Source organism: Exophiala spinifera (assembly GCF_000836115.1).
Source record: "Exophiala spinifera strain CBS 89968 unplaced genomic scaffold supercont1.6, whole genome shotgun sequence".
Classification (NCBI taxonomy): domain Eukaryota; kingdom Fungi; phylum Ascomycota; class Eurotiomycetes; order Chaetothyriales; family Herpotrichiellaceae; genus Exophiala; species Exophiala spinifera.
The window spans coordinates 1,119,044-1,143,045 of NW_015622518.1; the positions used below are offsets into that span (position 1 = coordinate 1,119,044).

General features: G+C 52.3%; 9 protein-coding genes across 9 annotated transcripts; 7 read left to right on the forward strand and 2 right to left on the reverse strand.

The window, feature by feature from the left end:
- Positions 1 to 446: 446 nt before the first annotated feature.
- On the reverse strand, positions 447 to 1,595 carry PV08_08319 (uncharacterized protein; the record flags this gene model as incomplete). The annotated part of the gene is made up of 2 exons (XM_016382645.1): positions 447 to 1,190; positions 1,236 to 1,595. The coding sequence occupies 2 exons, from the start codon at positions 1,593 to 1,595 to the stop codon at positions 447 to 449; spliced, it is 1,104 nt and encodes a 367-aa protein (XP_016233348.1).
- Positions 1,596 to 3,043: 1,448 nt separating this feature from the next.
- Positions 3,044 to 5,458, forward strand: PV08_08320 (uncharacterized protein; the record flags this gene model as incomplete). The annotated part of the gene is made up of 1 exon (XM_016382646.1): positions 3,044 to 5,458. One exon carries the CDS (start codon positions 3,044 to 3,046, stop codon positions 5,456 to 5,458), a length of 2,415 nt encoding a protein of 804 aa, XP_016233349.1.
- A 1,453-nt stretch (positions 5,459 to 6,911) lies between these two features.
- Positions 6,912 to 8,138, forward strand: PV08_08321 (uncharacterized protein; the record flags this gene model as incomplete). The annotated part of the gene is made up of 1 exon (XM_016382647.1): positions 6,912 to 8,138. The coding sequence occupies one exon, from the start codon at positions 6,912 to 6,914 to the stop codon at positions 8,136 to 8,138; it is 1,227 nt and encodes a 408-aa protein (XP_016233350.1).
- Positions 8,139 to 9,546: 1,408 nt separating this feature from the next.
- On the forward strand, positions 9,547 to 11,430 carry PV08_08322 (uncharacterized protein; the record flags this gene model as incomplete). The annotated part of the gene is made up of 1 exon (XM_016382648.1): positions 9,547 to 11,430. One exon carries the CDS (start codon positions 9,547 to 9,549, stop codon positions 11,428 to 11,430), a length of 1,884 nt encoding a protein of 627 aa, XP_016233351.1.
- Positions 11,431 to 11,907: 477 nt separating this feature from the next.
- On the forward strand, positions 11,908 to 13,893 carry PV08_08323 (uncharacterized protein; the record flags this gene model as incomplete). Its single annotated transcript, XM_016382649.1, has 3 exons — positions 11,908 to 11,997; positions 12,051 to 12,427; positions 12,483 to 13,893. The coding sequence occupies 3 exons, from the start codon at positions 11,908 to 11,910 to the stop codon at positions 13,891 to 13,893; spliced, it is 1,878 nt and encodes a 625-aa protein (XP_016233352.1).
- Positions 13,894 to 14,637: 744 nt separating this feature from the next.
- On the forward strand, positions 14,638 to 15,552 carry PV08_08324 (uncharacterized protein; the record flags this gene model as incomplete). Its single annotated transcript, XM_016382650.1, has 2 exons — positions 14,638 to 14,717; positions 14,769 to 15,552. 2 exons carry the CDS (start codon positions 14,638 to 14,640, stop codon positions 15,550 to 15,552), a joined length of 864 nt encoding a protein of 287 aa, XP_016233353.1.
- Positions 15,553 to 16,634: 1,082 nt separating this feature from the next.
- On the forward strand, positions 16,635 to 18,343 carry PV08_08325 (uncharacterized protein; the record flags this gene model as incomplete). The annotated part of the gene is made up of 2 exons (XM_016382651.1): positions 16,635 to 17,167; positions 17,242 to 18,343. 2 exons carry the CDS (start codon positions 16,635 to 16,637, stop codon positions 18,341 to 18,343), a joined length of 1,635 nt encoding a protein of 544 aa, XP_016233354.1.
- A 344-nt stretch (positions 18,344 to 18,687) lies between these two features.
- PV08_08326 (uncharacterized protein) lies at positions 18,688 to 19,605 on the reverse strand (the record flags this gene model as incomplete). The annotated part of the gene is made up of 1 exon (XM_016382652.1): positions 18,688 to 19,605. One exon carries the CDS (start codon positions 19,603 to 19,605, stop codon positions 18,688 to 18,690), a length of 918 nt encoding a protein of 305 aa, XP_016233355.1.
- Positions 19,606 to 20,472: 867 nt separating this feature from the next.
- PV08_08327 (uncharacterized protein) lies at positions 20,473 to 22,309 on the forward strand (the record flags this gene model as incomplete). The annotated part of the gene is made up of 3 exons (XM_016382653.1): positions 20,473 to 20,923; positions 21,002 to 21,506; positions 21,559 to 22,309. The coding sequence occupies 3 exons, from the start codon at positions 20,473 to 20,475 to the stop codon at positions 22,307 to 22,309; spliced, it is 1,707 nt and encodes a 568-aa protein (XP_016233356.1).
- Between the last annotated feature and the right edge of the window lie 1,693 nt (positions 22,310 to 24,002).

A 24,002-nucleotide genomic window follows, 5' to 3' on the forward strand; every position in this document is an offset into this window, starting at 1 on the left:
TTTAGGTGCCACAGTGGCGCTCTTTGGCCTGGCGTCTTAGGCTCGGCCGTCCCCATGCCGAGCCCATCACCTTTCTCGACTCAACTGCTCCAGACACGGGATTTGTACAATCAAACGGTCACGGCATTCTGGGTATATCGGGGTGGCTTTAACTAGCACCGCCCTTCGGCTTGAACTCAGCATCGGTGCAAGATCCCCTTGATGAGCTGGCAATGAGCGTGCAGAACCAACATACATTTTGAAGTTGCATCGCCGCTATTGAGCGCTGACGCGAGCATCAAAGACTTCCGCACATAAACTGGACAGTTTATCTAATGTTGAGGGCAACTCTTTCATCTGACTTTGAATACACAGCAGCCATTGGAGATCTGCATCATCGGTGTGTAGTTCGTGACTTTCAGCAGTCACTGGTATCTTTGGCTATCCAGTTGGATGAGGTTCCTCCCTCACCTCAGAGCATACCTCCGACTCGCTTGAGCGACCTCGCTGTCCTTAGCTTGACCGTTCCCGATATTTTTTGTCTTTTTCTTCTGGGAAGCCCAACCAGGCGTAGTTGAAAAAGGGAGAAACTTCCCAACCCTCTGCTGATAGATTTTGTACTCCGGGTATCTCTGTGCAGAGAGCAGTTCTGTAAGCCAGGTACTGGCCTGGAAGAGGGATAGATATGACAATGCACCAATGCCGGTCCAATTGTACCATGTCCTCGTCACCAGACAGGACCATACGTAGAGGCCGACCCATACAGTCTGTTCTGCCGCGAAATTCGGGTGTCGCGAGTAAGCAAAAAGGCCTTTGGTGAGGAAACCGCGATCCAGTTCTTCTTGTGTGTAACCAGGAGGAATTTTGGCATTGGTTCGATAGTTCGACTTGGATGTCTGGAAGTTCCACTGTTGTTGGTCGGCAACAAACGACACAAGAATTGCGCTCAGCATGATACTAGATGCGACAAAATCTTCGAGGCCGAAACCTGATGCTTGCGAATTATATGTGGCGTATCTCGAGGCGAGAAGCAGCACGTAGCTGGGTGTGGTAATGCTGGTCAACAGCAGGGATTGTCCCAACGAGATGAAAACGATGTTAAAAAGAAAAAAGAGTTCAGGTCCAACCTGCCTTTTTACGATGGCCCACCGGTAGTCCTCGCTGCCAATTGCGTAGCCACCTTTGCGATAGTAGTTGTATGTCAATCTCATCTAGAGAGTGTAAGTGAGGGTCGTGTGCATAATATGAATACTTACGCTCCATATTGTGCTGATTCCTGCAACAAGGCCTATTCTAGTGGCGTCCAGTCCAGCCAGGGAGGCGTAGAGGGCATAGTGGAGGTTATAAAAGGTCGGAAGGATAGACCAGACTCGGTCAACTTGCGAATAATTCTTATTGAGTTCCGAAACTACCAGAAAGACAGGTGAGATAGCCACCGAGAAAGCAACGGCTGAGACGAGAGGGTTTGTGTCGAGATACAATTGTTTTAGCGCAGGAACATTGGTCCAGGACTGAACAAACACCTCGGGTAAGGAATGAAGTTGGAAGACATAAGGAGCGACGGTGTTGTTGTACACTGCGCATTCGGCTAGACTTCGCACTACAGGTAATGCCATCTGGGGAGTGAATGAGAGAACTCAATTGAGGAGAGTAGAAGCAAGGAAACAAATCACCCGAGGTCAATGAACACTCAAGGAATGACGGAGGATGTGTTTGATGAAGCCCAAGGTCGCGAAACATCAACACACAGGGGCTCGGGCTGAGGTCAGTAATATAAGTACCTGATCCAAAGTACGTACCTGGAGAGAGGGTACTCGCGTCTCATCTCGGTGTCTCATCTCGAGTCATGACGCCACCATCGATCTGGCAGGCAACTGCCAAGGTGGCTTAAAACAGCGATTAGAAATTCCCCTTACGTTGGCAGAATCGCCGAAAGCGGATTCTCCAGCACGCCGCTTCAAAAACAGTCACGTGGCTGATCCGAAGCGAGGCCTCGCGCGTCGCTCACCCTGTCCTCACCTACAGTACCTCAACCCCGGGCGTGGGACAACTCCTGCCTAGCGCGATTGTGCTGAGAAATCGGATTGAAGTGCCTGTCTCACGCTGGACTGATCAATACAGTCTTTAAACGAGCTAGAATAGACATTGGTGGATACATAGAATACGGTGGAGATTCGCCAAGATGCCTTGACCACCACGTTCTCCGGGCCTACCCACGGATGACCGGTGTATCTTGTTTCGGCTTGACGAAATTTGGGCGCTGTAAGTCTAGGTGCGGTAAATGGAGCATTGCCATATTCAACCTGGAGGAACGAACCATCCGATGATACTTGGTGTAGGGGTCGAGGCCCCCTTGTGCCACGCCAGGGTGAAACGGCAAGGTTTGGTGATGGATTATGGGTGTGCCAAAAGACATATGCCATCCTCCTGGAATATGGGAACGGTGGTTCAGGTTGGGCGGCTTTGACCTGTGATACATCATGCCAGGCTTCTGGTTGAAGGTTGATTCATATGCGTCCGCAATCATAGATAGCAGATGATCGTAAATCCGTCCGCATACAGCACATGTCAAGGCCGCGGTCTGAAGGTACGGCCAGTCCAGATGCAAGAGATAGCCTCCGGCACTGCGCAAGGATGAACATGTCATAAAGTTGCACGTACAGGCTGGGAAATTCGTAGTAGAATTGGTGGCTCATGGCCAATATGAAGTGAGCGATGAAGAGCGATCGAGGAATGTCATGCTGGATCGTCGGCGGGTTGCACTTGCCTTGGCATTGGAGGGCTTGATAGGGCTGCATAAAGCATCAGGGTAGAGAAGGTACCTGTAGATAGGTAGCCAGGTTGGCATGCACTATTGTAGGTGGTTGGATAGTCGCCGATTGGCCAACTGTCGCCAAAGCCACCCGAGGTAAACTATGCATGCCAGCTGTTAAAAAGGATTCAGCCTCATCAGCCTCAGCAGTCTTCAACTCGCTTCAACCTCAGGCTGGACTCTGCTCCTTGAATGTTGCCTGGCAAATGCGCTGTTCATCATCACAAGAAGTCTATCGCCAATCAAAGCAAGATGTCTTCCTATCAGTGCACTTTATACGACGCTTCAGCCCCCCTCTTGAGCCAAACTTTCCGTCCAAGCGCCGCCTCATTCCCCCAGTCAGGCAGCATATCATGGGTCAATCTCATCGACAGCGGCGTCAGAGGCGCCATCAGTGTCCTCTCACGGTACTCAGCGGGAGGCGTTGACCAATATACGGTCGTGGTAGGGCAACTGCTATGCGCTCATTTCAGACTCAACTCTCGAGCAATGGTACGCTTGAAGGACGCAATTATGAACTTGAAAGCCGTGACAACGATAGGCAACATGCTGCATTTCGGTTTCGGCGTTGACAGTATAGTCCGCAACCTGGCAGCAACGGTCGAGGGCGGTACTCTTGTTGCTTTGTGTGCCGCCGCTACCGAAACATTCCACTCAGATCAAGCTGCGAATATCCTGTGGGAACTCGTTCGCAGCTTTGACCCGCCAGAACGACGGACTCCCTCGCCGATGCAGTGGAAAGCGCTATTGACTGCATGCGCAGGGACGCTGTCCGAGACGAGCTTTCCAAGACTCGTGGAACATTTCATGCAATTGCACTCGGAAAGCAATCGCCTCAATCTCGGTCGACCGACCAGAGACACGAGTCCAGAACTCCGCGGAGTATCCAGCCCTGACAGCGTTGCGGAAGCGCTTCTTGCTATAGGGAAAGTCTCGACCGGAGATCTGGTTTGTGTGTCTGTCTTTGGCGGTCCAGATGCAGGTTGGCTCGCGGCAGTGGCTCAATGGATATTCGATCTGAGGGTGGCAATCTTTGACGTTGATGGCGCACAAGTCCATGCCACTTCGATGCACCAGCACGCTCAAGTCCAAATCCATTTCACAGAGCCCTCGAGTGATCCAGACACCACGACACTGTCGGTCAGCGGCCAGGTCTGCCGGCTTCGAGATATCACTGAGCTATTTCACTTTGACGATAACGAGTTTGGAACGGCACTGGTTTGCAGCCGTGTACCCTGGGCCAATGCGCTGGCCCTCACTTTCGGAGCCGATTTCAAGCGCCTCATGGACTTACCGAGAGCTGTTGCATCTGCTCTGAGCGCCGCTGGTCGCATTTTTGCAGGCGTCGCCAAATCACACAAGCCAGTCGTCTTGGACGAGCGCAGGCATTGTAAGACTTATTATGAGGACGTTGTTGGTCGTGGGTTTTCAAGGTTTGCTACAAGTCTCTTCCCAGAACTTGCAGCTCTGACGAACCTAATCAATGACATCACAATCAACTCTCTGAAGGAAGCCTTGGATCAGTATGAATCTAGTTGGGCTTTGATCAAAAGGGGGTGCGAATGTGACATTTGCAAGTTAGGTGCCGAAGAAGGAATGTTTGAGGAGAAGTTCTGCTTGGTTCTCCTGCTCGAGACCATTATTTTCATTGCTCATTGCATGTCCGGCGTGTCTGCCCCTGAGAATCTGTTGCCCATGCGGAGCGGCATCGAGGCACAGTACCGACGCCAGCTCAAACTGCATGTCTCCGAGAAGCTGCAGCCTCGGATCAGTACTTATGGTGCTGCTGGCGCGATTCTGGAGTTCAGCCCGGGTGAATGCGAAGAGTGGAACATCGAGGAGTCGGTGGCAATTCCAAAGCTGATACATACCATTCGGTTGTACACGGGCCGGGACATTCGGAGTAGTGACCACGAACAAGTTGCAATCAGCGTCGCGGGTATTGTTGTGTTTCTCAACTCCTTGGTGGAGGGATGCTTGCCAATAGACCCCGAATCGGCCGGACGCTGCACCGTCATGCCGGGCCATGTTGAGATGTATGGCAGACTGTACCACAGCCTCGAAGATCTCAGCGACTTCGATCTGCACGGGATGGACTACCGGCGCCGGCGGAGGGGGGGTCAACCATTTGACCCACTAATCGATGCAGCTGGAGTCACCGAACTGACGAACAATTTTGACAGCGTGACAATGATAGCTCAGGAGCGACCGAATGCAGTCAAAGTCGGCCTGTCCGTCCACGAACGCCATGCGGATCCCTCTGTCGCACGATCAGTCATCCTCGGTCCCGCATCACTGAATGAACGCGTGCTCGAAGCAACCGGCATTGTCGAATGTGATGGGAGATCTTGCGAGAGGAAATACACAGTATCGAGTCTTCTTGCGGGCGATGAATGCGTCAAGTTGATCGATGGCGTCGGAGATTGCAAGGTGTGGCTATTCTGTGGAAACGATCTGAGTCGCCTGGTTGCGCTGACGCGGATGTCGGACATTCAGCCCATGTTTTACAGCATCATGCAGTTTGGTGAGTGTCTAGATTGCTGTGTGAAGGCGGCACAGCTGTCACAGTACGAAAACGCTATCATTATCGCCAGGACTCGACGTATGCTGGGAAAGCGCATACGGGCTGAAGCGGACGAGGCGAAAATAGGGGCCTCTGGAAAATAGGCAACAATCGCCGGACATGCAGGGTGTCACGACTACAATATGCGTTTTGATTGATAAACTTCTGTACGGAGTACAAAGGACTAGACTAAGGTGTAAGCTGCGAGGCGGTGATGAGGTTTGCTGTGGGCGCAATCATACGCTAAGCCTAAACAGGACTAGAGTCACTGAACGCGGCGCTAGTCACGTGCTCAGGGCTAGATGTGGTTGTGGCGGCGTGAAGAAATTGATTGACTAACTAAAAGTGAGAGAGTGACCTGCCGCTATATATACGTAAGAGCATGTAAGCCAATGTAGCAACCGGGAATAAGTAGTACCGAGCCCGGCGCTAAAATCACATAGAGTCCTGACACAGGGCTCGAAACTGGAACACTGAGCATACGAAAGCCAATTCCCGGAAGTGCTTGATCTGGAAAGGGCCGGCGTCTTGGGTCCTTTCGCTGGCATTCCGGGCATCTTTCAGGAACGCTCAGGAATGCTCGTGACGTGGTCAGGGCTTGCTGGGAAGGCACTACGGCACATTCCCTCCTTGACCCTACGAGAGCGAGTCGCTTCTTCCATGATATGATGGACTCAAGGCGTATGCCTGTGTCCGTGACTTGAGAGGGTTCCCAGAACTAGCGCCATACCCCTTCTAACATCTCAATGGCTTTCTGCTCTCTTTGGTGTTTGGCTGCCATCTAGTACGTCATACGCATCCTTAGAGCTACTACACCATATCGGTGTCTAAGGCATCACAAATCCAGCGGAGGGTGTAGTTAGGGGATCTTCAGATGAGTGGATGTGATGCCTGGGCAATACATCGGTTAACTTGCGAACGCGCGGGTCACAACCACCTCGACCTGTGCATGCTGTTTGCGTGGGGAGGGCGATGGTGAGGCTGAGTATGGCTTTCCGAAAGAGATTTTTGTTCCTTCATCGACGCGAGATCCTCAGGCTCTCGTAAGGGCCGTGGTCGTTTTCTCGCCTTCGGTCGGTTCTTCGAGGACGAACATGAGTGATGAAGAGAGAAAGAGTTGAGGGTAAAAGTGTGAGGAGGTGACCTCTGAGGAGGACACGAGATTGTGCAGCAGGTTAGGCACGGCTGAATGGTGAGAGAGTTGTGGCTAGTTATCGATGCAGCACTTCGGATCCAGTCAAATGTATTGGTCGTATATCTGCGTTGGATGGAGGCTGAACATGGCTTCAAGCCTCCGTCGCTAAGGAATGGTTCATTGGACCAGACCGTAGAGCTAATGCTGCGTGGCTGTTGGGGGCACCCAGGGGGGTTGATGCAGAGTAAATTACTTGTAAAGTTGTAGGCCAAAAATTGAGCTTAAGAACCCAGCCTCTCTCTCCCTTCGTCGATGTAATGATGCGCCTGTTATTTATCTACTCATAAGGCCTTAAATTTGCGGGTACGGGTCTTTCATCCGCCGCCCGGGAGTGGTCTGTTACATGACAACTGTTTACGACCATGGGGTACTTTCGGATTAACTGCTCCTTCGCGTATCAATCACAAGACATTGACCTGAATGATTGGCTCTCTATTTTCACCCTTTGCCTTTCACCACTCATCGCGCATCTCATCGGCGGAGTGCCCACCGCGACTTATCTATGCGAATCTCGGCCACACTGGCATGACCGTATCACGCATTATAACCCTACTTCAATCGTATGGCGCTACTTTGCCATCGCAGACCGGAGACTGCGCACAAAATTGTGGACATCTTCTGACCTAGCCGCCACCGGCGCTCTGTTTTGGACCGCGAGGGGTTGGGAGGGCGGCGAAGACATGGTTCAACGAAGCCGCACACACAAGATCCCAGGGTCCAACCGCACTCACGTCGATATTCTGTCATCAAGCACATTTAAAACTACTGTGGTGACATTACAGGGTATCCAGGCGATCTACGTGCTCATAGGGAGTGGGGAATTCGGAACGTTTGAGAACTATCTGGCTCTGAACAGGATCTTTTTCCCTCTCGCCATATTTGGTCTTTTAAGACTTCCCGACGCTCTGTGGTTGTCGGATGAGGTATTCTACCGCAGCAACGACCCAGCGTCCGAAATTGCCAAGCATCCTCTCAGGCCGCCGATACTCAACCTCGCGCATACCGAATCCGAGCCGCTGGACTTGTCGGACGAGACGATTTTCAAACGCTACCATGCACCGCACTCCTGGCGCGGAATACTCATACGTGCCTTCTGGATGATGATAATCGCAGCCCTTGTAGCCGCTGCTGTTTTACAGATATATCCACATCCGAGCGACTTGAATTTCACCTTAACATCATTCAGTGTCGTGCTATTTTATCTACTGTTCTTAACCATAACGTTTGTCATCATAACCACGTACAATCTTCGCGGATCAACGAGCACAACAATACCATGCATTAATCAGGGATGGTATAAACAGTACACCTTCATCCTGTTCCTCTGGATGCTTGTTATGACCATCATCGCAGCCCTGGGAACAAGGAAAATGCGATGCGGTTATTGGACGTCGTGGCCGCCGGAGTATGATGATTTGTTATGTCCATATTCCGTCCCTGTTTCTGCAACACCAGCGAACGATACTTTTTCTGGATTGTTGGGAACGACACGCAGCGGTACCACTGTCGTGGGGATGTTCGATGGATGGTGTCAAGGCAAGTCGAGCTGGGGCGTAGTCAATCTCACGAGCAGCGGCATTCTCCAGTAGTGTGGATGGTTGGATTGAACAGTCGTTTGTTGATCTGTACGCTCATGACTAGTGGAGTCGCGGTCCTAAACAATAGATCATCATGATCGGAGTACAGTGAACAGCTTGCTTGTTAGATAGCACTAAAATATTTCTGACGAGCATAGCTCTCTGCCTTCCAGGCGCTGATCGAACATCTCGTTGACATAGCATTTAAATATGATCGAGTCTTGGCATCTGACACTGATATCTTGTACTTTGTGCTCAGCTCACGGCGTAATGGCAGACACATACGCCTACGATTACGACTAAGAGAGTCTGGACGGAGAAGGTATTTTGGAGCCATGTATCGGGCTCTCACCTTGGCAGCAGTGTTCAAGCATGATTATCAGTGAAGTCAATTCCATGGCGACGACCGTGGACTTGGTTTTCGGTGCCTGTGTGACACAACCCCTCCCGATCGTCGTTAACACAGCTGATCGATGCACAGCGAATGCAGTGACGATCATTCTCTGGGGGCGGAATGAAGGCAGCGCTAGTCGAATCGACGTTGTCGACGTCAGTTGCAGCGGCAGGATGCCGTCGCGCGGACGAACGGCTGTTCATTGGTCACCGTTGAATAGAGTTTGACACTGGTAGGTGTTATCTCGACACTTTAGATCGGTGTTACAGCTTCTATCCTGTCGCCCTGCGCTCGAGAGATAGCAAAGTCTCAATTCGTAATTGGTAGATGCATGGGGCGACGTGCAAATCCAGATGAAGCTTGGTCGCAAGCAGCCTGATCAGAAGGGCCTGTGTCAGTGCCTGAGAGGAGCGTACGCGGAATGAGATTGAGCTCAAAGTGGTGTACACACATTGGCAGATCACGAGTTATATATCTAGGTAGGGGACCACGGTCCTCAAGTAACCATCTGCTTCCAGGCAATGCATAACGACAACAAAGCACCACCAAAGCTCCATGTACTTAACAACGGTGTACAATGCCCTGCGTAGGAAACGCGGGTGTCAATCGAGTGGGAGGAACTTCCAACGCTAAATGATAACAGGGTTGACATACGGGATGCACGTTACACGCGTGTCCAAAGGCTCGTCTTCGAAGAAACTGTACTGTAGATCACCACCCAGGACGTGGTTGACGTGTGCATGGGAAGACCAAAGCGTTTCTCCTTATCATCTGCAATGAAGCTAGCTGACTTCTCTAGCACAATTGAAACAATTTAAACTTTTGGAATGTTGGGGTTGGCCCTTGGCTATTACTTCCGGCGCCGCGACCCCCTCCACACTTTGCCCAATGATAAGGGTCTCGATGATAAGGCTTCGGCTCAAGTTGGCACCGCACAGCATGATAAAGACCAGACCCCCCTCTCCCCGATGAGGAACTGAGCGTTGCCCGCCTGTCTCGCGCTCTGATTTCGTGCATAGCTCAAAGATGGCGACCGCAACAGTCAAAAACCGCGAAGAGTCTTACCATGCCGACCAGGTCGGTACCGGCGACGCCCCCGCAGTTTCTGCTCGACGTCTGAAGAAGCGGGAAGTCGACCGACGATGCCAGCGTGAAGCACGGGAGCGGAGACGGTCCCGCATCGCTGATCTCGAAAACCTGGTGGTAGAGTTGAGACAAAAAGATGCAAGCGGGCAGGTCGCAGCCTTGTTGGAGCAGATGAGAAAGGTCGAGCAGGAACGCGACACAATGGCAAAAGCGTTGAAAGATATTCAAAGCGTCCTCGCTCTCAGGCTATCAAAGCCGGGCGAGGACCGAGCACAAGGAGCTGGTATTGCAGCAGCCCAGGTAGCCGTGGAAGATGCAAACAACAAAAGTCAATCCATTGGGAGTACGGATACTTCAGAGAAGCTTCCATGGGAAATGATCGATGTTACCGCCCCTTTGCTCGAGGAACCCGAGGCTGTATCAGCAAACTTTTCTGAGCTGGCTGGTTCTATTGCCACACCGGACAGCGGGCTGGCCCAAAGCACCTCCCTCGTCAGTCCAGAGGTGATACAACGGCGTATCTCCCACTCAATACCCCATCCAGGCACGCAATCGTGGAGCGCAAATCGACAGCACTCCCATCGATCGCCTGAGATATACGAACCGATTAGCCCTCCAGGCTCCTGCTGCAGTGTTGCTCACGTGGACCGTCAGCCGGGCCAGCGCGCTGTCTGGCAAGGTAATTATTGGAAATATCTCAGTGAAGTCATGGGAGAGCGCTTCGACTGGACACAAGACATCCGGCCCGCAGATGATGTCGAGTCGGATGACATCCCGATCCGCGCAATGGTTGAAGGCTGGGAGGCTGTGGAACGACGCGGCCCCTTGCATCCTTCCTGGAACATGCTGCGCCGCATCGATGAGGCTCTGTTCCCACGAATAGCCAAGACCGAGAGGCTGGCTATGTTGAGGGCCATGCATCTGCTTCTACAATATCACACCGATTCTACCTCGGCACGGTACAAGCGCCTTCCGCCGTGGTATATCTATCGACCTGGGCACGATGTCCCCCACACTTACGCCATCGAGTACTGGGCCTGGCCTCCGTTCCGCCAACGGTACATCTCAAACGAGCATGCCTACTGTGGAAATGATTTCTGGTACATGTACGAGACGCAACTGCGACTTCTGTGGCCATTCGACTTTCGCGATTGCTATACCCATGACCTGGAAACCGGTCTCTACAAACCCAGTCACTTGTTCAATGAAAGGTTGAACGACATCAAATGCTGGACAATGGGCCCTGACTTCTTCCAGCGGTATCCTGAGCTATCCAGCTCCATACCGATTTCTGCAAACCATATTCCCAAACACGTACCATTCGCGGCAAGACCCGTGAGAAGACGATCGGTTTTACCCGCTTCCGCGGCATCGGCCAAAGGAGCGCAATCGGGCTGCATGGCAGTGGTGTGCTCGAGAGAGCGACAGGGACAGAGACATGAACAAGGACGTGAAAAGGACCATGAACAGGAAACGGGGCGAGATCAGGCTGCATGGCCTAGCTTTGGGGTAGCCTCGGATCAAACTGTGCCGCTCCATACAGTGCAACCTCAACAGCAATGTGGACAAACGCACAATGAGCAAGCGTACCTCTTATCCTTGCCCGTCCATGGCTACAGCTTTCCACAACCATCGTGGGAACCCTCTTGTTCTCCTGCTTTTCCTGGTTGGTACAATGTTGCGGACTTCGACTTTGATCTGTCTCAAATGGGAAGCACGGACACCAGCCTGTCTGCGTTTCCGTTCATGCCCGGAGCAGCTACCGGCATGGAGTACCATCCTGGCCGAATCGAAACGGGGTCGATAGAATTGTCTGAAGTTTGATGGGCGTCCTCTACAGGAGGTACTGATCATTCATCGCACTTTTTCGATGTAGTTCTTTGTAATCTTATTCTCGTGCATAGGCAGAAATGAACCTTGGTACCCTTCAAAGCGTCCCGGGGACGTCAGACGATAGATCTAGATCTCTGTTAGCGCTCACAGCCTCTCTGGGGGCATCGCGAGCTGGAACTATCACGTGCCCAGGCGTATCGCGACGAGTCCCCTCGACGCGGTCTTTAGTCTTTACACGTCTTGGCGCGTATAATGGCACTTTCCCTAAATAGGCAACTAGTCTTTGTCTTCAGGCCGACGCGCTTCCTGTCTCCCCCAAAGCGCCACCATTGCCATGAGCCCCAACAACGGACACATAGGCAGTCACAGTCACAGCTCGCTGGGAATCCGCGATTCCAAAATAACCTAGCACAGATGGCATCATATCTGAGCAACTGATCATGACATTTATTGCCTGCAAAATGAATCATGCCTGGTCAAAAAATTCTTTGCGTTGCAGAGAAACCTGCGATAGCCAAGGCAGTTGCACAGCATCTTGCTGGCGGCAGAATCACCACGGTAGGCAGTTCTCGCGATGTCCCAGGTGTGTCCAGCTCTCATTTTCCGCATAGCATCCTATCAGAGGGAACCAATATGTCAAGAATTACGAGTTTGACTTCAACTTTCGCCAATGGGGCAATTGTTCGGTAACCATGACCAGCGTGCTCGGTCACTTGACAGGCCTGGATTTTGATTCAAAATACAAAAGCTGGAAGTCCTGTCAGCCTGGCCAGCTCTTTGATGCAGAAACTGTCACCACCATTGCCAGTGATAAAAAGGCAGTCGCGGAGAACATTAAGCAGCAGGCCCGTTATGCCAGAATCCTCTTCATCTGGACCGATTGCGACCGCGAGGGCGAGCACATCGGAGGTGAAGTACGCGATCAGGCGAAGAAAGGAAACCCCAACATCACCGTCAAACGTGCAAAGTTCAGCAACACCGAAAGAGCGTAAGTACCCAGCCCGCGACCATTACCCTGGAGGTTGGAGACTGACTTCAAACAGGCATGTTATTCAGGCTGCAAACTCTCCTATTGATATGGATGAGCGTCTTGTCAATGCCGTAACAGCGAGAATCGAACTCGACTTGCGAATCGGAGCATCCTTCACTAGACTCCAGACCTTGCAGCTTCAATCCCTGAGCGAGAGTCTAAGTCAACCACTAAGCTACGGGTCATGTCAGTTTCCTACTCTTGGCTTCGTTGTCGACCGCTATCATCGTGTTAGAAATTTCAAACCGGAGACGTTTTGGTCGATCAAATTGACACACGTTCGTGATAAGATCAAGGTAACCTTCAACTGGGGAAGGGGCCATCTGTTCGACCGAGCTGCCGCCACCATTATATTTGAGTCATGCTTGGATGAAAAAAGAGCGACCGTTACCAAGGTTCAGAAGAAGCCAACTTCAAAATGGCGTCCTCTTCCCCTGACCACCGTAGAGCTGCAGAAGCAAGGCAGTCGCTTTCTCCGCATGACGAGTCAGCAAGTTATGTCAGCAGCGGAAAAGCTCTACCAGAAAGGCTTCATCAGCTATCCCCGTACCGAAACCGATCAGTTCCCTCGAGACTTCGGTTTCGATCCCATCATCCAGCGCCAGGTTCAGGACAATAATTGGGGACAATTTGCACAAGCTCTGCTCGACGGAGGATTTCGAACACCTCGCTCAGGAAGTCACAATGATCAGGCACATCCTCCGATCCACCCTGTCAATTACGTGGCACCTTCCGCCCTTGACCAAGATCAAAAGAAGGTATACGAGTTTGTTGTGCGACGGTTTCTAGCTTGTTGCGCGGAAGATGCCAAAGGTGAAGCCACAGACATTGAGGTCCAGTGGGGTTCAGAGTTTTTTCATACTCATGGACTTCTTGTCCTTCAGCGCAATTATCTTGATGTTTACGTCTACGACAAGTGGGAAAGTAGTCAGCAGTTACCTGTCTATACCGTGGGCGAGACCTTTGAACCGACCGAGGCAACTCTGGCAGACGGCAGAACGACCGCTCCAGGATATTTGACTGAACCGGAGCTTATTGCATTGATGGACGCCAATGGAATCGGCACCGATGCCACGATGGCCGAGCATATTGCCAAAATCCAAGAACGTCTATATGTCGATACACGTCCACGCTCTGGAGGTGGGCGCAATACTGTGCAAGAATTCATTCCAACTACACTTGGCGTTGCCCTGATCGAAGGATATGACAATATAGGTCTCGACGTCAGCGTCAGCAAACCCTTTCTTCGAAAAGAAATGGAACTCAAAATGAAGGCAATCTGCGAGGGTCAGCGGACTCGCTCTGATGTCGTGCAAGAGAGCTTGGACCAATATCGCGAAGTGTTTTTTAAGACTAGCCAGCAAATTGCTGTATTGAAGGATGCAGTGACGAAGTATGTCGTGAACAATGGCGGCCGAGCGTGAAAAGTATTTGCATGCAAGACGGGAAGTGAAGAGTTGGTTTGAAACGCACAGATCGCCCCACAGCACCTGGAAGGTGTTTTCATCATTACGAGTTACGGCAGTTCTCGTGCCATTGCTTTGCTATGGCGTGCTACGAAGACAAGAACACTTATGTTGGAACTGAGAATCCTGAACCCGATGCATCTACATAGCAACAGCGATTTTTGACGACGTCAGCCAACTCTCCCCAGATTTCGACCAACCATGATGGATGCGATCGACGGATAATGACCTTTGGTGCCACAGTCCACTTCCAAGAAATCCGACAAACTGGGGAAAGGATGACGCATTGATGACGCCCTAAGAAAGGGGCGTGTGGCTGGTGTCTTTGAAGGAAGCCAATTGCATCCCTTCAGCCACAACCACCTTGCCGTCTTCCGCCTTGTGGACTTGAAGATCAGCCTTCTCTATGCCTCGATATCGAGGTATGACCCTGATTACCACCATTGACCACGACAGGAGGTTTGACTCCCACCCGTCTGGGCACTCCATCTCAGCTCCACATCTGATGCAATCGGACGATGGAGGGGGAGTAAATGTCCACGGCGGACACCAGGATGGCGTACCTCTGGCACTTCAAAGACGTATATAAGCATGGGGTCAGTCCATGGTTGGAGAGTCCACAAGACATCATCTTCTGGAACTATTTTCAAGCCTACGACTAAATCTTTGAAGCACAATAAATCTATCCGAACTACTTTCATCATGTCGGGTCTCATCAACAAGGCAAAGGAAGCCCTGGCCGGGAATCATCATGATGACCCGAGATCATCTAATGCCGGACCGTAAGTATAGTAGCCAGAGACTTGTCTCTCATCCGCTCACATGCCGTTCAGACACAGCAGCAATGTTGCCAACAAAGTGGATCCCAGAGTTGACTCGGACTTCGACCACAGAAATGACCCTACAAGCAATGTAGGCGGTCGAGGACACACTCAGACAACAGGCTATGGTGCTGGTGCTGGCGCTGGCGCCAGCGCTGGTTATGGTGGTGCCAACACCGGCTACAACACTGCACCAACAACGACTGCCGGGAACAACATACACTCAAGCCACCTAGCGAACAAGGCTGATCCCAGGGTCGACAGTGACTTCGACCATCGTGCCAACCCTACAAGCAGTGTGGGAGGTTACGGAACCTCTCAGACCTCCGCTGGGTATGGAGGTCAGCATGGCCATGGTACTACAGGGGCTGCCGGAGCGACAGGCACCGGTGGTACTGTACACTCAAGCAATCTCGCCAACAAACTGGATCCCAGGGTCGACAGCGATCGCGATCATCGTGCCAATCCTACAAGCAGCGTTGGAGGTTACGGTAATTCACAGACAACTTCCGGTTATGGTCACTCGAACCACAACGGCGCTGGAGGCTACGGAGCCGCACCTACGTCTGGATACGGTCAACAAGGTCATGGTGCCGGCGTCCACGACACAGTGACCACTGGGGGTGCAGGATACGGAGGCCATAACACCGGAGTCCCAGCGAACTCTGGCTATACGGGAACATCGTCGACCGCCGCCGGTCATTCTGGGGCTTCGACACACCCACCGCACAGCTCAGACTTGCTGAACAAAGTTGATCCGCGAGTCAAGGTGGACAAGGAAGGTCGACCTTTGTGAAACCAATGATGACTGCAATGCGGACAGGGATCAGCGCCAGATATATCATGAAGCATTAGTGTGATACGCTGTCGGAGTATGGTGCAAATAATGATGATTTCAAATGCAACAGCATCCAAAACCGTGTCTGATGCGCCTCAGTTACGTCGCTTTTAACTGTTACACTGCTTCGGGGTCCTCGTGATATTAACATCTCTTAAATCATGAAGATATGGATACAATTTAATTCGCATGATCGCTGGATCAAAATCTTTTGCCTTCAACAAGTTTTGCCCCCTTGAGACCACGCATAAGTTCCGCGAAACACACCAGAGCCTTTATGGAAAGCGTACTACCGTACTCGTACTCCACAGCCCGCGTTGATAAGGCCAGGGGAGTGAAGGAGCACGCCAGTGCGAAACAGCCAAGGCGCCCTTTTGTACCTGGAGGGGTTGATGAGTAAGTCGACTGTCATCCACCTATAACCCGAAAAGGCTCACGGAGGCCCTTAGTAAGCAATTGGGAGGAACCGCGAGGGCCTGTCAGTTGGGCGTCGACGAACGAGGAGACGCTCATCTCAGCAGATCACACATGCAGTTGATGGAGTGACAGGGTGGAGGCCAGCCCCAGATCTGAGCAATTGGCGGCGATAGGGACCGCCACGTCACTAGTTAGGCCCCGGAGCGCGCCCTTGGATTGGGCCACCGGGCGAGGAGCATGCCCGTGTTAGGCACTAGGCCTGCCCACTAGCGAAGGCCGCACAGGCGCCTAGTGGCCATTAAATTCAGCCCCCGGGAACACCTAATCCCGATCCCTGCAGGCGGATCCTCAGCGCCCCGTTGTGTCCTCGAATCCCACCTACGCATACACCGTACACAAAGGTATTTGTGCAACTATGGCCCGATATATTGTACCCTGCGGTCTTTTTCTCGCTCTTCGTCCATACACTCTCGACACTGTGTTCGATGATGCGAGGAGATTCCTTTCCGTTTTCCGCCTGTTGAACTTGTCTCCGTTCCTGTACTCGTGAAAGCGACTTCCTCACCCCCCCCCCCTGAGCACTGGGCAATCCCCATTTGCACGTGCAAATCACCGAGCCGAACATGGCCAACAGGACGACGGACACAGAAGCGTTCCCTGCGCTCGAGGAAGGGACGGAGGTGTCTTTCGACAGGTCTCGGGACGCCGCGACGCCAGATATTTCGCGGCGCAGAAGTTCCATCACTTCGCGGTTGTCGGCGCAGACTCGCACACGCACGAGTTCTCTCCTCCAGTCTTTCATTGAGAGCAACCCTCCGCTTGGAATGTGGCAGGCCACGGGCGAAGTCGGTTCCAAGATTCCCACGTTGCCGGAGATCAGGAACGGAGCCTTCGATGCTGAAGGGTGGAATCACGAAGGGCAGATGGAGCATCGAGGGACCAATCCTCACGACATTCACAGACAGAGGCTGGCGAGGACCAGTTCTGCTAGCACCAGGACGAGGAAGAGTTCACGGTCCGTGGGTGCGCCTGCTGCGATACTGGAGGAGAGACACGAGTACTTTCCCAAGAGAACCCCGACATTTATGCAGGAACCGCTCCAGGAAGAAGCCACAGCTACTCACACACTGGCCGAAGAAATCCAACCCGCGCAGAGGTATGTCTCTTCGCAGCGCGCAGTCTTATTATTCTCCCCCCTTCACCAGCCAATCACTAACTCTATATATCTAGTCCTCGAGAGAAGCAACTATCCGAGGCCCGAGAGAAAGACGCCTCGATGGCCTCGTCGCAACAAGACGAAGCCCAGGTTGTCCCCATCCAAGGTGGTCCTGACGAGACAGGCACCTACCCCAACGGTTATCGATTTCCGAAAAAGCATACCTGGACTCAGTCTACTATGATCGGCCTGCGAGCACTCTGGAAATTCTTCCTCACGCCTTTTGGGTTCCTCGTCGTGGTATACGGCCTCAATGTCATTGGCTGGGGAGCCATGATCTTCTTCGTCCTCTTAAATGCTGCACCTGCAATGTGCCATCCAAGCTGCAATGCAGACGACAGCCCTCGCAAGAAGTGGATCGAGATTGACTCGCAGATACTCAACGGCCTGTTCTGCGTCACCGCCTTTGGTCTATTTCCCTGGCGAGCGCGGGACTTTTACTACATCACGCGGTGGCGAGTTGGAGGAAATCACAAATACCATCGCAAGCTTGCGGGCATTTACAGAGGCTGGTATCGTTTGCCAGGCTCGGATCAGCTGCCAATCGATATCGGCCCACCGCCAGTGTACAGCAAGAAAAATCCGCCCACTCCCGAATCACCTCCTCCGTATTCGGAAGAAGACTTTGCCAGGTTGGAAGCAAACCCAGCAATCCCGTTACCTGTAACATCCATGCCAGAGCCTCCCTTGACAGGCATCCGCGCTCGACCTACGAAGTCCTGGACGCTCGACTTTGTAGTTCAGATGTACATGGCCAACACTGTCTTTCAAATTTTGCTCTGCTATTGGATGTGGCATTGGAACAGATTCGACCGGCCCTCGTGGGGAACTGGTGTTTGGATTACGTTCGGATGTCTTTCCGGTATCTTCGCTGGTATCTGCGTCTTCGTCGAGGGCAACAAAGTGAAGCGCGCTGAAGGAATTCCCGTGCAAGAGTATGATGTCCTAGAATCGATGGAAGACTACCAGGAGCGCAAAGCCAAAGAGGACCAGAAGGAGGCTAAGAAATTGGCACGCCACGAACATCACCGTCACTTCAGGCATGGCGAACATGGCACGCACAAGGTGGTCCGGTCTGAAAAATTGAAGGGACACCAGTGGTTCACCCGGCATTGAAATTGCAAACTGCCAACACTCGAAGGTACTTGACGATCGCCAACAGATTGCATTTTGTGTGGTATAGTGAAAGCTTTTGGAAGCGTTGGTGTAGGTTTTGTTTTGGTTTCTCTGATGAGCTTTCAGTGGTCCAAAAAATAGCCTGGGCATGGGTGTGGCTTTCGATATCTAACCTCAGCCCTAATTCATAATCATTTTGAGAAAGTTAAGACTCGGTCAACATTGATATGTCTCTGTCTCGGTGTGGGCGTGCGTATTATGTGGTGTGGGAAGGTGTAGTGTAGACTTGAGCATTAACATATGGTGCCGAGTGTGCGTGTCATGTTTTGAGTGTCCAGACACAATCATCCGTTCTGTCGAGGCTTCACCTCGCCTTCCTGCATGATATAATATACAATTGTGCCATCGCCGCCCACGCCCGTCTTGGCCCTCATGCCCAGCAAGACACGTTTCTGGTCTCGGTGTTCGTACGCCGTCGTCGTTGACCTGCCAGTCGTTCGTGGGACGGTGCCGTTGGCGGTCGTAGTGCCTGTCCCACTCCGTCCTGACTGCGGCGGCTGCGGCTGCGGTGGCCTTGCATTTCCGTCGTGGCTGGATGGTGGAACGGCATTGAAATCAGCGGCAACGACCACGGGGTCGCGGTCCGGTAGGTGGTCGAACACGCCGCAGAACCGGCTCAGCGTCCACGTCTCGTTGAGAGACAAGGGGAGAACGAATTCGCGCTGGACGGGCAGTGACGAGTCCTCGATCTTGTTCTTGACGAGGTAGTTCTGAAGATCGGGGTGCACGTAGCTGTGTCGAGGCGGGAGACCGGATATTAGAGTGATGTTAATGGTTGTGGTGGTGGTGGTTGTGGCTGCTGTGGGTGCGGTTGCGGTGATGGGTTTTTTGGTTCGTGAGGGCGTTGAAGACGAGGGCGAGACTGAGGCTGAGGGAGTTGATGAAGACGTAGATGAAGGGACGATGTTGACGATACCTAGTCCCTGACTGATGGTCATGTCGGTGTCGGAGAGGCTGTCATTGTCGGTGTCGTTGTCGTTGTCTTTGGCCGTGACGTTGGCATTGTCGGTGACATTGACTTTGATTTTTACAGGATGTAGTTTGAGGTCAGTCCAGTTGTGTTGATGTTGGAGATTATGTAGGATCTCTAGAGGGAGTGAGTCCGTTGCCGATCTGGCGCCGGCCGAGGATATGAGGGTTGATAACGCAGATGGTGAAGGTGGTTGGGTTTGGGTTTGGGTTTGGGTTTTGGTGGTCGCCATTCCACCGAGACAGAAGAGTGAATATTCGACCCGGGCTGGAATAGAAGCCGATTCAGTCCAGTCCAGTCCAGTCCAGATATGTCGTCGAGGTCGAAACAGAGTTGTACAAAGGAGGGGATCAGGTAGGTGGCTATTGTCTATCGTCGGATCCTGTGTTGTCGGATCCTCAACTGTCCACGGATAATTCTAGTCGCTGCCCCTTATTTTGTCGAGAAGAGTGACGAGTTTAGCAAGGGACCGACTCCCTATGTATGTTGTAACACTTGATATCAAGTACATGTATGTAATACCACTGGTGTTGAAACGATGGTGAAGCCGACGACAGGTCTGAGAAAATGAACAAGGTACCTGTAGATACTCGTACCTGCTGAGGTTTCTATGTCTTGGCGGCGACAACGTCCAACTCGAATAAATATTCTGCCATTTCGCTTTTCTCCATCCACCGGCAACTCGTTCTTATGCACGTCCCCGGCAAATCAGCGAACACCTTACAACATCCCACCCGGTCACCGGTGAATTCCTTCGAATCACGCCTGCATACATGACCCTTTTGCCCTAACAGGCATGTATTGATTGCCAATCACAACCCGTACTCCGCTCACCGTGAGATGGCTGCAAACTCCCAAATGGGACGACCAATGCTCCCGGAAAGCAAGGGGGAGGATTTCCGGCCAGGCGCCCTTGACCCTTGAGTCTTTCCTCAGCCGTCGTATCTCGCGCAGCTCCCATTCATCTGTTGTGATTATTATTCACTAATCTCCACGACCGCCATCGTGTGATCTGCACCTTTGCCTTCGATCGCGCATACCTGTACTTTTGCCTGTGATCGAAAGATGATGGCTTGGCTCGCTGGTTAGATGCATCGCCATGCAGAGAACGCTCCAGACCACACGCGCGTTTGACGACGCCAAAGACATGGGTAACGACCGGTTCCTGTTCCTGGTGTCTACCTCTCCCGGCTTGGGCGGAAAGGAACAGGATGAGAAGGACATGCGAGCACGAGCACACGCTGCGCGTAGATCTCACGCCACTCGCCGAGCAGAACCATTGACACCCACTGGTGCGGTGGATTTGAAAGGTGACATACCAAATCCGCATTCAGTCTCTGCTTTCGCCTCTGCCAATTCGCACCAGTCGAGCATAGCAAAGCAACAGCGACAATTCAGAGTCAGTGCTGCCCCCAGGCGTTCCCCCTGGCAAGCCAACCGCCCAGTTAGGCTGTGGACCAGGACCGCGGTGGATAATGGAAATGACGAGCCCTTCAACCAAATGTCCGTCCCTGATGTACCGCGATACGTTATATCGGTGCTTCACGAAGGTGAGTGCATTCCGGCACCTCGCTTGACCGCTCAGCATACGGCGTGACCTAGCCGCTGACCCCGAGGGGGATATGTAGCGTCCCGGTTGAAGTGGACAAGGATAAGGCCTGGCGCTCTTGTAACAGCTGTCAATCCTGTGGCTCGGGCATGGATGGAAGCTGCATTGGAATCACCCATAGCCCTCCACGGTCTTGTCTATGCCATGCTCCGTACCATGCTCATCACGCGCCACAATTCTGGGCCAGAAACCATACTGGCATTGGAGCACTATGCTCAATGTCTTGCCCAGCTCAAGGATGAAATGAAACGGATCCAGGAAGGCGTCACTGAAGCCAGCGACAATGTCATCATTGCGATAGCTGCTCTCGCTGCTCACGGTGAATCGCATATGGGAATGGAAAAGTCTTCGCTCGAGACAATGCCTCTAGTGCCACTGTCCCCGTTAAGCGAATCGCAAAACCTCCACGTGTACGGAACTGGAGCCTTGCAACCCGCACATGTCCATGCTGTTTACTCACTGGTTTCTCGCAAAGGAGGACTTCAGAATATCTCGCTGGAGGGCTTGCCCGATGTACTAGAAGTGTAAGCTCGAGGATATTGAGAGCAAGACGTATCTGATGGCTAACATCTGCAGGGTTGATTTGTGCTTTGCAACCAGAGAGGGTACCAGACCGCAATTCGGTTGGCGCCACTCGACATCACGCTCAGATCTGGCGCTCGACTTGAAGATTGATAATACCGCCGAGGCATTGTTCCAGAAGTTGGGAACCGGTTTTCCCCGTATTGATGCATTGAAACCCATACATCAGTTGGTATGGTGTACGCGTGTTGCAATAGTGATGCTCGACCAGCACTTTAGAAACGGCGATCCTCCGGGCAGCAAACCAGAACTCCTCAACGCCAGAAATACAGTTCAGTACCATTTGCTCTGTCTACCAGTCGCAAATCTGACGGTTAGCGCTGGCTATGAAACCCTGTTGTACGAGGTTTGCCGTCTGGGTCTGCTGATCATCTCAAACATGATATTGTTCCCCCTACCACCCGAATCCGGCGTGGCCCACAGGCTCGCAAAGCAACTTCGGAATTGTCTTATCGTTGCAGACCACGCTTCAGATGGAAACATCATCTTCTCAAAATACCATGACTTGCTTGTCTGGGCAGTGGTGCTTGGGGCGATGAGCTCTACATCTCTCTCTGACCGCACATGGTTCGTCAACCGCCTCACCGTAATGTTGGTACCGTTGGTCGATCACCACTGGGAAGAAATTGAAGAGAAGATTCTCTACAAGTACCTGTGGTGGCAGTATGTCTGCAGTCAGCCCGGGCAAAGAATCTGGGAAGAAAGCTTGCTTATTCACTGTGACGAAATCTCCGATGTTGTGTAAGGCAGGTTTAGCGTTGGCCTTTTGTGATAAGGCGCCGTGGTTGCACTGGCCGCTTATCCCGCTATGCTTGAACTCTATGTCGCTTTTACCGCATTCCAGTGATTTGGCTTTCGGCGTCATTGTGTCAACAGTCCCCATACCAGCTTGGTCGATCAGTTACTGGACCAGATCTTGACGATCATTCACTCTTTGAGAGAACAGTGATGTTTGATCTGCATTGGAAATAGCACGTTCTTCGTGCTTTGTGCATCGAGCAACGAAAAAAAAGTTACATGGCTACGACGAACTCAGCCGTGAGCATCAGCGTGCCCGGTCTTTCCACCATATCATGCCACAACACAACCCAATACCGCGGGATCGAAGGCGCGATGACGCGGTCAAAACTATGTTTCACGCACGTCCTGGATATGATACGAATATAATGGTGTGGCCAGGAAGTTCCGGGGGCAGACAGATCTAACGACGCCACACTCCGAGAATCAGTCGACGACGTTGTTTTGTCCAACGCCGGTGATGACGATTCATAGAGAAAGGACTGCATCCGTTGTGGTTGGTGCAAGGCACTCATCGAACTCGGATACGTGCCCGATGCATCTAGGGCTTTTGAGACTTGTTCGGTGTAGCCACCCTTCAATCCACCCGACGACAACCGTCAAGAGGTTGCGACGAGGCACAGGTATTGTTGTACGAGTAACAAGTATCGGCAGTAACACAAGGGACCCGACACCTTTGCGCCGACGCTCACACGTTACGGAGCAATGCGTTTCTTCGACAGGTCCCGACATCCGTTACCCGTCCCTGCCGATGGGAAGGGGGCTAATCAATCAGATTAGATAAAAAATTTTCACGTCAGGGTGGATAACAATGAGACAAGGAAAAGAAACCACGCCCCGGCCCTTGATTTATCTTGGCCCTGCCGTGGCATCCGTTGAAAAATAACCTACTGTATGGAGCAAAGCCAGGCGAGGTGTGGCCGGTGTCGGTGGTGGTGCTAGTCGTGGTGCGTGGAGTGGGGGATTTCACAGAGGGTGTGCTGATCTGATCTAATCTTATCGAGGCCTAGGTTGATAAGCCTTTTCCTTGGGCTCCCTTGGCCCTCCCCCTTGGCATATCTACATTATCTCCCTTGGCCTCAGGGAGGAGGGGGCGAGGAGGGGGCTCGGGTGAAAAGTCCTGGACAGTATTGCTCATTATTTCCCTCTCCCACGCGCTCGCCCACCATCGGTGTTGTTCAGTGTGGTTCAGCCGGCCGTTTGAAGATCGTATCGAGAGTAAGACGTCTCTGCGACTTGGCTTTGAACGGTCCCCACGACACGGCATGGATCGCCGTCAGAACAAGAAAAAACAAACAATGGTTCACGCCCGGTCCTCCGCCACGTGGAAAAATCCACTCGAGAGAAAATCACGCACCGTGTAGACGAGGGAGTGTAGGTGGTGGGTTTTGCACAACGGGGGTGAAAACCTAAAGGCTCGCCCGTGAGGAAACGTGGCTCGGGAGCATTGTATGTATGTGTTGGCCATGTAATCCCGGTCCTGATGCGCCGGTGTCTGTCCGATGATGCGCCGGCTACAAGTCTACCTACCTAGGTGAAGTCGAGACTGGCGCGCCTGTTACAGCTGTGTCTGGTGCAGCCTTTGTGTTTTGGTTCCTCTTCCGATTATGCAGAACATGGCAATGTATCTAACCCTAACG